This window comes from Bubalus bubalis, chromosome 3 (genome assembly GCF_019923935.1).
Source record: "Bubalus bubalis isolate 160015118507 breed Murrah chromosome 3, NDDB_SH_1, whole genome shotgun sequence".
In the NCBI taxonomy this organism is placed as follows: domain Eukaryota; kingdom Metazoa; phylum Chordata; class Mammalia; order Artiodactyla; family Bovidae; genus Bubalus; species Bubalus bubalis.
This window is the reverse complement of record NC_059159.1, coordinates 27,017,890-27,030,714: the sequence shown is the minus strand read 5'-3', so window position 1 is coordinate 27,030,714 and position 12,825 is coordinate 27,017,890. Positions and strand designations below refer to the sequence as shown.

Here is a 12,825-nt window from a genome sequence, read left to right as displayed (position 1 = left end):
AAACAGGCCTCACCCACAAGCCCATCCACCTAGAGACAACACCAAAGGATAGAACCTCCTACTTTCTAATTGCCGGTTTAAAGAATTACCATTTTTATTTTTCTCAAAGTTATAAAATGCATATAACTTTAAAAGTCTAACTGTGGAAAGGAAAATGGTACCCTGCCTCATTACTCCCCACCCCAGCTCCATTTTCCTGGGGAAAATACGTTCAAACATGCTAACATTGTTCTGGGAGCTACTTTCATGTTTTAAGCAATTTTCTTTCATTATTATTACATGATCTACCACTATTTGGTAATTGCTATTTTCTTTTGCCATTTTCTTCTCACTGGAAGGTAAGGCTTTTATCTCCCTCTCCACTTGAACTCCCTTAGCTTTCCAGTGTAGAAACATCACAGGCTGTTGCTAAATAAACAGAGTTCACGTATTTTTGACTATGTAAATATTGTTCACTGCTAAGTTCATTGGTACTGACTCTACTCCTTTCAAACAGTTTGACCTTAGGCAAGATGCCTGAACTTTACCTCTCTGGGCCTTAGTTTCTTCGAGGGTAACACTGGGATGGTAACATCTCCCACAGGGCCCCTCCCACCTGGCCTCTCAGCCATCAGTCTAGCCCAAGCTCTTATCTCTTCCTGAGTAATTTCCATGGGATTCTCTTCCTTTCTATGCCCTATGGGCCCAGATCCCTGCCCACACTCTCCTGGTCTTCCCCTTCCTTCCTGGTCTTTCTTTCCTTCTCAGCCTCTTTGTTGGTTCCCTCTTCTTGGCATCAGAGTGCCCCCAAGCTCAGTCCTTTCCTCTTCTTCATCTCCTTTTCCATCTGCACTCAGCCCCAGGGCAATCTAACCCAGTCTCATCTACGTGCAGATGGCTCCCAAGTTTATCTCTTCCCATGCATGCTAAGTCGTTTCAGTCGTGTCCAACTCTTTGGGACCCCATGAACTGTAACCCACCAGGCTCCTCTGTCCATGGGATTCTCCAGGAAAAGATACTGGAGTGGGTTGCCATGTGCTCCTCCAGGGGATCTTCCTGATCCAGGGACAGAACCCACATCTCTTATGTCTCCTGCACTGGCAGGCAGGTTCTTTACTATTAGTGCCACCTGAGAAGCCCTAACTTTACTCCACCACTCTCCAAATCCTCAACTCTATATCCAGCTGCCGACTGGACATCTCCACTTTACACATAGTACAAGAGCCTACAAGGCCCCCACAGCGCACCTTCCTGCCAACCCGTGACCTCTCTCGCTGCTTCTCCCTCCATCACTCCAGCCAGTGGCCTCAGCACTACTTCCGAACACACCAGGCATGTTCCTGCCTCAAGGCCTTTGCACTTGCTGCTCTCTCTGTCTGGAACACTCCTCCCTTAGACATCCTTAAGTCTTTATTTCTCTTTGAGGCCTACCTTGACCACTCTGTTTATTATTGTCTCTTGCTGAGGGCAGGAGGAGAAGGGGACGACAGAGGATGAGATGGTTGGATGGCATCACCGACTCAATGGACATGAGTTTGGGTGAACTCCGGGAGTTGGTGATGGACAGGGAGGCCTGGCGTGCTGCGGTTCATGGGGTCGCAAAGAGTCGGACACGACTGAGCGACTGAACTGAACTGAACTTGCACCCTATCTCCAGCAGTCCCTTAACCTTTCTCTGCTTTTTCTTTTCCCTATACCTACCACCTTCTAAAATGCTATATAATTTAGTAGTTTAATGTGTTTTCTTTCATCTCTTCCTGCTGGCATATGTGTTTCTTGAAGGAAAGAATCTTTATTTCATTTACTGATGTATCCTAACTACCTAGAGCAATGCCCAGCACATACTAAGTGCTCACCAAAAATTTGCTTTAAATAGATTAAACATTTGTTGAATAAGTGAATAAACAAAAGGATAATCTTAAACCCTCCCTCTAAACCTTCAGTGGCTTCATACTAGCTAGAAGACAAAGTCCAAGGATGACATTCAAGTCCCACAGCTGGCCTTGAACTTCCTATCTATCTAGCTATTTAAACTGGAGAAGGAAATGGCACCCCACTCCAGCGTTCTTGCCTGGAGAATCTCATGGACGGAGGAACCTGGTAGGCTGCAGTCCATGGGGTCGCGAAGAGTCAGACACAACTGAGCGACTTCACTTTCATTTTTCACTTTCATGCACTGGAGATGGAAATGGCGACCCACTCCAGTGTTCTTGCCTGGAGAATCCCATGGACGGGGGAGCCTGGTAGGCTGCAGTCCATGGGGTCACAAAGAGTCGGACACGACTGAGTGACTTCACTTTCATGCATTGGAGAAGGAAATGGCAACCCACTCCAGTGTTCTTGCCTGGAGAATCCCAGGGACGGCGGAGCCTGGTGGGCTGCTGTCTATGGGGTTGCACAGAGTCAGACACGACTGAAGCGACTTAGCAGCGGCAGCAGCAGCAGTTATCTAAACTATTAAACTATATGCCTGAGTTCTATCATCTTAAGAAAACAGTTCCTGGAGTGGTCTGCACACCCTACTTCCCCTTCCTCAGCCTGTCCCCACTCTTTAATTCCATCTGGGTCAGCACTCTGCCTCTAATGCACCTGCCCACAGTTGGAAGATTTCTGAAATGCAGTTTTGTGCCCCTTGCCTCATGTCCCCAGACCCGCTCCTGGAGCCTAGTCCAAGCACCCCTCCTGCCTTCCCACTGCTCCTTTCCCCCACTGCCAAACTCACTTCACTCGAAATTGCACTCCTACACCTTTTTTTCAGTCTGGTCCCTCTTTCCACCTGTCAAAATCCCAGTAACGACAGGGCAGGGTGGTGGGCCCAGCTTAGGACCCACCTCTCCCATCTTGAGCATCCCTCCTGCTCTGAACTCAGCACTTAAAGACCTAAAGAGCCGCCTTCCAGAATGTGTCTTCCACTTGATGATGCTCTGGTAAAGGCCTACTAGGGTCTTGGTAGGGAGGTTGGGGAGGTGGGGTGGGGGGTGGAGGCACACTTGGGACAAACAGTTCCTGCCTCTAGGGAGCATGAGGTCCACGGACACACTGCTTTGGGGGAGTTTCACTCAAACCCTGGAAAGCAGAGGCTGTGCCACATACATCTTGTATTCTAGAACCCAGTATTCAGTAGTCACTCAAGCAATGCAAGCTAAGGACCAGCAGACTCTTGCTGAGCACTGGCGCTTGGCCCATGGCTGAGGGCTGGATCATGGAGCAGGATTATACTGTAGGCCTGGTCAGGCTCTTCTAAGATGGGGGAGGCAGACACCCCGGCCTGCATGGTTTTCCTGTTTAAGACATTTCTTATCCAAGTATAATAAATATACTTACAGAAAAGCACACACAGCTTAAGTATACACCTCAGTGAATTTTCACACCCTGAACATGCTTTTGTAACTAGAACCTAAATTAAGAAACAGGACATGGCTGATGCCTGGAAGCTCCTCTTGGGCTTCCTCTTAGCCACTCCTCATCCCAGGGGAATTCTGTTCTGCGTTCCAACAACATGTGATTTTGCCCACATGGGACCTGCCTAAAAGGAAACCACACAGCCTAGATCTTTCATGTCTAGCTTCTTCACTCTGCACTGCATTTGAGGGGTGTCATCCTCGATGGTGAGTATGAGGATTCTTCCTCCCCATTTTTACACGTGGTCCATTGTACAAAAGGACCATGTACTGATGCATTCCACCCTCAAGTAGCAGCCACACCCTGTTTAACCCTTCATAAACCCATTAATCTCATCCCCTTAGTTACCAGTCTGATAGCTGGCCCAAGGCCATCCCCAACTCTATCACCTGGTCTTTGGGCCTGGAGGGAGTGAACTACTGACCTCTCTGGGCCCAACTCGAGTTACACCTTCTACAGAAAGCATTTCTGGGGTGCCCCAGCCTCCAAGGGGCTTTGCTTTGCTTTGTTTTGTATGGTCTTGGCACTCAGGCAAATGACTATTACCTGAGTGATCGAGGCCCTTTATGTTTCAGCAGCATTTTATTATGCACTTAAGAGGTCATTATTCCAAAAGAAAAGAAAAGGAACAGTATCAGGCCTGACTTGCAAAAGAAAAAAGAGGTTCCACTTGCTCTGGCAACAGGTCCAAGGACAGCTGGCAGTCAGGAGCTGGGAGGAACACCCAGGCCTTGTAACACCAAGCCACTCCCACCTTATGCTGCTTGGATCTGCACCTGTGAATATATCTTCTCTCTACAGCGATGTGAGCCCTTCAGGGTAGACACTGGGCCTTACTGTTACTCCTCTCCTCTCTTGCTCCACACCTTCCAACTCCCAGCACAGGGTCAGGTACGAGGAGCAGCCCAGATGGACCTCGTCAGTCAAGGTCTATTCATTCACTGACGAGGGAGAGCGTGTGTAGGGGGATCGCAGCCTGAGTTCAAACGCACAACCAGGACTCACCCTTACGATGGGTCAAGGGCAGGGCTCTTTGAGGCCGGCAGGGAGTGGCTATGAGAACAGACCCTGATGGAGAGGACCCAGTGTGGGCTGCCTCTTTGGAGCTGTGGAATTGTGGGTGAGTGCCGTCACCTCTCTGAACCTGTCTCTGCGCGTGAGTAATGGCAGTAGTGAGAGCATCCCAGCCAGCTCACTTCGGGGGGAGAATGAACCGCAAGGCACCTTGACTCAAGTAGGGCAATACTGGAGGAAGCAGGTGACAGAGCAGAAGCTGCTGGGACCTTGTTTTGGTTTCATAAACTTCCATTGTGGCAACAATCAAGAGATCTTAGGAGGACCAGATGACCATTTTGATCCACAGGGAGATCCGGCCTGGGCTCCGTTGGGCAGAGCCCTCTCCAGGAGATAGCGTACCAGATCATGCCTCTGTCCCCAGACTATCTATTTACCTCAGACATTCTGCTAAGATGTCTCAGATGGCTCAGGGGTAAAGAATCCACCTGCAAATGCAGGAGACACAAGAGATGTGGGTTCAATCCCTGGGTCGGGAAGATCCCCCGGAAGGAGGAAATGGCAACCCACTCTAGTATTCTTGCCTGGAAAATTCCATGGACAGAGGAGCCTGAGGGGCTACAGTCCATGGGGTCACAAAGAGTCAGACACGACTAAGCATCGCACAGCACAGCAGCCTGCTAAGACAATGACAGCACCCATCACATACGGCGTGTCCAGAACTCCTGCCCGCCCCTCCTCCAAACTGCCCGCCTTGATGCGGGGCAATGCTTTCCTTCTCTCAGGCTGGAATCCTCCGAGTCATCCTTGGTTCTTTCTCTTTCTCTCACAACTCACACCCAACTTTTCAGCAAATCCTGTCTATTGTACCTTCAAATTATTAGGTTGAACTACATGAAAGGATGATATCCAATGCTTTTTATCTATAAAAAGGCATCTTCACCTGGATCTCCCTGATAGATCCAGGATCCAACTGCTCCTCTCCACCCCACTCTCTCACTTGATTTGTGGCATCACCCCCTCTCTCGTCTCCCTGCTTCTGTTCCTGCCGCTTACCCAGCGGTCTCCTTCAGCACAGCAGTTAGAGGCAAGTCTTCATAAAACCTAAGCCGGACGCCTTAGTGACGCACCATGTCACTGCTCTGGTTAAAACCTGTCAAGGGCTCCCCATTTCACTCAGAGGAAAAGCCCAGGGTGCCCTTGAAACCCACATTATCTGCTCCCCTGTCTCTCTGACCTCAGCTTCCCCACTCCCCTCTCTCACCTGCCTCCCGCCCTCTGTGCGGTCTCCAAATGTCAGGCCTGCGCTTGTCTCAAGGCAGTGGTGCTGCTTCATGCCCTCCTCACCTGCAAGCTTGTGCTCAGATCTCAGATCTTGTGGAGGTCCACCCTGACCTTTCTAATTAAAACTGGAACTGTAACCCCCATCCGGCTCCTGCATCCCCACCCCTGCTAGCCTGTCCTCTTTTCCCATAGCCCTCACCATTATCTAGGATAGTATCCCTATCTAGGATATATAACTGAGTTATTTGTTATGTTTGTAATTTTTCTGTCTGCTTCCACTGGAATATGTGTTCCGTGAGGACCGGTTTGTTAGTTCTGCTGGGCCAGCTAGGCAGCCCCACTGACTAGAAGAGCTCCTGGCACAGAGACCACACTCCTATGTATTTGTGGAACAAAAGAAAGAAAGAATAAATGGACAAATAAGTTAAAGTTACCCTCCAAAACCCATATGTGCAGCTGAATGCCCAGGAGCTCAGACTGTTCTCTCCTTGACACCAAGGCACTCGAGAGGGTCTCTGACCCAAACAAAGCTAAGTGTAAAAGACAGGGTTGGTGGAGGTCATGGACCCCATACTACTCCTTGCAACCCCACAGGGTAGGATGGGTGATCCCTTCTCAAACCACCAGCCCCCAATCCCCATTCTGAAGAACACCAGCTGGGCTGGGAGCCAAGACCACAGCCCTCCCCCACTGCCACCCACACAGTTTCCACGGCAACAACAGCTCCCTTAACAATGTGATTAAACAGCTGGATGGGACTGATAAGGTCTGGCACCCAGAGTGGACCACATACCGGGGAGCCCCTTCATGGGCACCAAGACTGAAACCCCTACAGACCCCAGCAGGGGACAGGTGGCAATAAGGACCCAAGAGCCCTCCACCACAGCCCCTTTAGGGACTTTCCAGCCCCCGGCCGCCCCAGGCTTTTTGATAGCTCTGTCAAGAGAGAAGAGTAATTACTTCCTTAATCCTGTGTTGTGGGGAGAAGGGATCAACTGACAAGTTCATTATCTCAGCAGAAATGGAGATACAGAAAAAGGGCATGGGCCTGTTCACACGCACTAACTGTAGCCTTTGGAAGGGTCTGGGTCTGGAGGCAAAAGTCTGTGGCTCACAGCCTGGCTGGCCCTTCTGCTTCTGAAAGGGCCTTGGCAACCAGCAAGAACTTCGGTACTTAAGCCCCACTGTGTTCCAAGATTATTATTTAATGTCCACAACAGCTGAGACTCATGGCTGAAAAGTGACCAGCCCCGGTTTACATGGGCTGATGCCAGACCTGAACCCAGGCCGTGCAGCTCCAGAGTCTCAGTCCCTATCAGGGCTCCAACATGACAAACCACCCTGGGGATAGAACACATTGTGTCCAGATCACCTGAAACATTAAAAATCTCCTTTCAGCCGTACAGCCTGCCCTCAAACCACCTCCTTGCTGTGGTTCTTCTCACAGAGCAGAGGGAAAGGGGCTGCCATCACAGGGTAACAGACTAGCTGGCATTCTGGGAGCCACTGGACTAGAAACCTGACTATCCAGTTAGAAGGAGAAATCCAGTCCACGGATTAGCCCCCATGAGCACCCACCCCAGCCCAGGAACACCTGGATCCAGCCCTGGAAAAGGAACAGCTCCAGGTGGGGGAGGGGAGGCCCCACACACAGCAGTGACGCATCCAAGTCTCACCACCCCACCCCAACAGGGTCCTGCTGCATCTGTGCCCCTGGGTCAGCCACACCAGGGAGGGGTGGACACAACCCAGGTGCTCTGACCCTGCCTCCTCGGCCAGTCAGCTGGCAGGCCCCACTGGGGCCTCCCTCCCTAGGGGCTGGTCCCGGGCTCCAAGGTCATTTCCTGGTGAGAGGACCAGCAGGAGGGCTTGGCAAAGTTCCCTCCCAAGTGCCACTTCCTTGACTCATTTCCTTCCCTAAGTCTCCAGCTCTCCAGACCAGGTCGGGGACATCAGGGCTTGGGAGAGGCCAGCCTGGGGACCTAATGTTTCTACCAGGAGCCAGAAGTTCAGAGGCTCAGTTTTGGTGCCCCAGGTGGGATGGAGAGAAGGGATTCTAGAGCCCCTAGCTTGGCAGGGAGGACTGGGTTCCTGATGGGGGTGGAGTTTGGTGTCCAGTAGGCTGAGGGGTGTCCACCTCCTACCTACCTGCCTAAGCCATCCCTGCCTCTGCCAGTTTCCCCAAATCTTTGGGGGTTACTATCTTCATTTAAGAATCAAAATACATTGAAATCAGAGCCTTTTCTGTTACTCATATGTTACGGTGGCCACCTATTCCAACTGTGCAGTGACCCAGGAGGAGGCCAGGGAAGACCCTGACATCTCAGAGCCCTAAAGTCCACAGAAGCCTAGTCATAACCCCCCTGAGTCTGAGGCTCAGGTCCTCAGAATCAGAACGGAGAAACTAGACCTGAAGGAGGTCCCAGCTGGAACTCAGAGAGGGTGAGCAATTTGCCTAAAGTCACACAGCTAGTGAATAACAGAGTGGCACTAGCTGGAACAGAGCAGGAGACACAGGGAGTGTCTAGGGACTAGAGCCCTGCCCCTCCCTAGGGTGAGTAAACAGCCAGGGGAACAGTGAAAGTGAAAAATGGTGCCTGACCAGCAGGAGACCCACAGGACTCTGCCAAGAGCTGCTGCTAGGTAATTCCATGTGTAGAGTGTGGAGAGGGTCAGGGAAAGAGGTCTGAAAATCTCAGAGGAGGAACTGGTGAGCTTCCTATTGACCACACATTCTCTCTTCCTAGCTGGTCGCAGAATTTCAGGGCAGGACCCCGCCTCCTTCCTCCTTCCACCACCCCCACCAAGTGGTTACTAATCCTGTGTTTGAGCCCCCCAGTGATGGGGAGCTCACTATTGCTCAGGCAGTCAGTGCCATCTTTGGACAGCTCTCCTGGTTAAGACCGTTGGATTTCTAAGCCTGCATCAGCCTCCCAGGAACTTGCTGGAGCCATCAGATGAAAGCTAATTCTGCAAACAGGTCAAGACCTCCTTAGGGCAGACAGCTGGAGGCCCTTGCTCTGTGCACCCTCATCACCACGTGGGTGTTCCCCTGTCTCCACTGCTCAGAACAGAGTAATCCTCCAGGCAGGAGGCAACATGGTGCATCAAAGGGACACTTCCACCTCCTTTGTTCTAGAGGCATCTCTGGATCCATGATCCCTGGGCCACTTGGCCACAGTTCATTCTCTTGGAATTTATTTCCACACACACTCCCAAGCATGATCAGAGGATGCTGGTAATATACCCCAAAGCGAATAGAGGTAAGAGAGAGAGTCAAAGAAAGGATGAATCACTCTCCAGTGCACAGTGTGTGTGTGAGTACCTAGCACGTATGCACACGTCCAGCGGGATTAGGAGTCCCCTTGGGGTTCCTACTCTCACCTTCAGCTGGGGCTAAGGCAGATGCATTTATCCACAAATTACCCAGGAAACAGCTGAAATGGGAGCCCCTGGCCCAATGGCCTTGCCAGCCCTTTTTCTGTAGGTCTTGCCAAATCTAGACCTGCTAACCTCATCTCTTTTCCTCTTTATTCCTCTTCCCAGGGATATCATGACCCATGAACATCTTACCAACAGAGTTTTAAGTTCTCAAATCACTTTACATTCTGTTTCTAATTTGATCTCCATATGTCTTGTGAGATAGTTAGGAGATGGGTTATTTCCCCATTTCACAGGTGGAAAAACAGGCTGGGAGGATAAGCTAGCAAAAAGGCTGGGTAGAATAAACAAGTGGCCCAGAGGGACCGGAACTCTCTCTCTTGCCCCTGCTTTACACCCTTGGCTCAAGTATTTTCTGGCTGCCCTGAACCAACTTCCAACAAAGTGGGTCATCCATAGGCCTCAAAGATAAAAGGTTCAGGGACAACTATACCTGACACACAATGAATATGAGCTGCAAACTAGCACAGCATCAATGAGGAGCCCTGAGCTCCAGGTCTTTTGGGTAACTGAACTAGAGCTGAGGTTATAGTTCCAGCCTCCAGGCCTCAGACCCTGCTCCCTTGTCTCAGCTCTGCAAACACTCAGAGGATGAGCTGGGAACCTTCCTGCTTTTTCTTCACCCTACCTCCAGTCACCAGCCACACTGGGTACAGCCTGGAACAGCTTTCAGGAGCCAAGAAGATACTGTGGAAGATGGAAGGTGCTTAGACATTGAAGTCAGGAAGAGGAGTGGTCAGTTCCCTTGTCATTTGAGGTATCCACTCAGAGACCTCAAAGGAGTCACCTCTTGGACCTAACATAGATGCGCTGACTCCCATGGACCCTGGGGTTCTCAGAGGAGGCGCACATAGCTCATAAGCAACAGGAAATTCAGGGACCAGGGAGTCCAGAAGCCCAAAGGTTCACAGTCAGGCAATGGCGAAGTTAGAACCATATCTCCAGGTCCTGTTTTCCAGTCCAGCAATCCATAGCTGACTGTCATATGACCTTGAAAAATCCCTTCCTTCAGTTACCCCAGCTCTGTAATGAGGGGCTGGGCCGGCTGCTCCACACCCACACTCTGATACTTGGATTCTACAGTATCATGGAAGGCCTGAGAATAGGAAAGGAGTCCTGAGTTCCCCAACTCCTGGTCCCTTAAAGTCTGTTCCTGGGAGAGTCCTAAGCTCTTAGGGTTAACAGTCTACCCAGGAACAAGGGGCCCTTGCACTTGAGGCTTGGGCACATCTTCCCCCTTGATTTACAAGTCCTCTGCTTGGCCACCTCAGATACTGTGATCTGCCATGGCTACATCAGCCAGGCTTAAGTGGCAGTGAGAGGAAGTCTACTCCTGAGCCAAAGGAGGAATCTCTGGGATCTGGTAACAAGTGACCGAATCAGACTGGATGACAGATGGGGTTCCAGTGGGGCTGAGCAAGAAGGAGAGCCACAGAGAATTCACATCATCTCTGATGAACCAATTAGTGACCCAGAGAAAAAGAGTGATCCCCAAAATCGTTTTTTACAGGTATTCCAATGCCCCACATTTAAAAAATCCAGGTAACTCCCCTCAGCTCAGCCCAAACACAGACCAAGGGTAAGGTTCCTGACTGTATACACACACTTATGTACACACATGTGCACACACAGGCACACGCACCCACACAAGCACACACCCATGGATAACACACACTAGGCACATACAACACCAAGTACACCTGTACAGACACTGAAATGGGAGAAAGATTTAGAGATTGGGATTCTGAGGCCCTGGATCTGAGAGCAGTCTACGGCTGGGCAGGCCAGATAATCACCTCGAATCTGAGTTCATCCGTAAAACGGAGACGCACCACCACTTGGCCTCCCAGAGCGGCAATGGTGATCAAGGGAGCTGCGGGGAGCAGGTTTTGAAAACTGTAAGAAAGCTCTTGGATTGTCTACACGGACTGCACCAGAACTAGAGGGGAGTCTGCAGTCAGCAGCCTGAAAAGCAGCCTAATGTCTTAGAAAGAGATTTGGTGTGTGAAGCGGAAGGTCTACTTTTCTATCCCAGCTCTACGCTGCTCTAACTGACTGATTTTGAGCAAGTCTCTAGGCCTCCCTTTCCCCATCTGTAAAATGAGAGGGTGGATCAGGAAATCCTGATACCCTGTACCTGTAAGGCCCTGCCTCCAGAGTGAGGTCTGCCTCTCACTCCTGTGGCTGGGGCAGTGAGGATCGCCTGCTCTCTGGTGGCTCTTGCCCAGAGGAAAGAAGGAACTCTTTCCAAGAAGCAGGATACCTTGAAGGAGAGGAAAGCCCAGTGCAGCCAGCTTCCCAAAGCACCTGGTCAACAAGGTGCGCGGGTGGGCATCCAAGTCCTAGTCCATGGGGCAGGTGCTGAAGGGTTATCAGCACCTGGGGATAGGGACATTCCTCTTCTGCCTCCTGCAGTCAGCCTCAGAGAGGGACTAGGGTGAGGGGGCAAGCAGGGACACCTTCTGAATTCAGGATGCCACCCACCGAGCCCTGGAGGAGCCTAGTACTTGGCTTTCCCAGACTCTGCCATGCGGCTGGGGAGGACAGGAGGCCACTAGGGACCAGGCTTTGGGCGGTGCCACCTAGGCCTCCTCCCCGCACCACATCGCCATCTCCCCGGGGCAGTTCGCGCCCTCAGTCCGGGGACACCTCCTTACCCAGAACTTGGAGCCGAGCTCCCCGGAACCGCACAGAGCGTCCATGAGGTCCGGGCGCGGCTGCGAGGAGGGCGAGCACTATCGCCTACCAGCCCCAGACAGACCTAGCGACTGCCTGGAGCCGCCTCCGCCCCGGCGTTCCGCCCCGCGAGCCCTTCCCCCAGGCCCTTTGGGTCGAATTGCGACAGCGCCTCCCCGAAACTGCGGCTCCAGGAAGGTTTTGGGGACAGGAGCGGAGGCCACTGACCAGTGACAACTCCTTCAGGTGGCCCCTATGCCGCGTCGGGAGAAGTCCCAGAGAGATGAAGCTGCTAGGGCGGGAGCTGGGGCTGTTTCCAAGAAGGACACACCCAACCCGCTCCCGGACTCTGCTGGGGGAGGGGCCCCCAGGAGTCAAGGACCGTGGAAAGGAATTTAACAAGACTCTCTCCGGGAATAAACCCCTGTCACGTTCATCTCTGAATGTCAGTCTCCTCATCTGTGAAATGGGAAGAACTTGTGAGTTATCTGGGAACTGGCAGAGACCAACACAGTGTGCACGTGTGTGCGTGTGTGCGTGTGTGTGTGTGTGTGTGCGCGCGCGCGCACGTGCATGTGTGTACACCCAAGGAGAGAGAATGGGCGAGGGTCCCAGGATCGTCCAGATGGTGGCTTCCCGTGGTTATCTTGAACAGCTGCCCACCTGAGGTTCTGTCCCTCCCTGATTTTGCACCAGCTGCTTCAGCCTCCAGTTTTATTTCTGTAAAACAAGGATAATCCAGGTACTTATGTCACAGGATTACTCTGAGGATTAAATGTGAAAGGTATGTAAAGCATCAAGCATATCTCCTGGCACATTAGTAGGCTCCACTTCAGGCTGGTAAGGGTGGGAGATGGGCAGGTGAGGCTCCAGGAAGGGCCCCACATTAGCACATCCCTCCTAAAACCAAGTCATCACATCCCCCATCTGTAAAATGTGTTGCAGGGGGGCGGGGGGAGGGTCAATGGCCGCCTTCTCCTGCTTTCCACAGCTTGGCCATACTGGACCCCTCCCTCCCTCCATTTCTCA

At 51.7% G+C, this 12,825-nt stretch overlaps 1 protein-coding gene across 6 annotated transcripts in view; it reads right to left on the bottom strand.

Moving 5' to 3' along the window:
• ABCC3 (ATP binding cassette subfamily C member 3) overlaps window positions 1–11,934 on the bottom strand; it is a 51,414-nt gene extending 39,480 nt beyond the window's left edge. For all 6 annotated transcript variants that reach the window (XM_006070150.4, XM_044939108.2, XM_044939107.2 and 3 more), the window contains exon 1: window positions 11,778–11,934. In XM_006070150.4, coding sequence (XP_006070212.4) covers window positions 11,778–11,822 — 45 coding nt within the window. In that variant the 5' untranslated portion in view covers window positions 11,823–11,934. The remainder of the gene's footprint in view (window positions 1–11,777) is intronic.
• Between the last annotated feature and the right edge of the window lie 891 nt (window positions 11,935–12,825).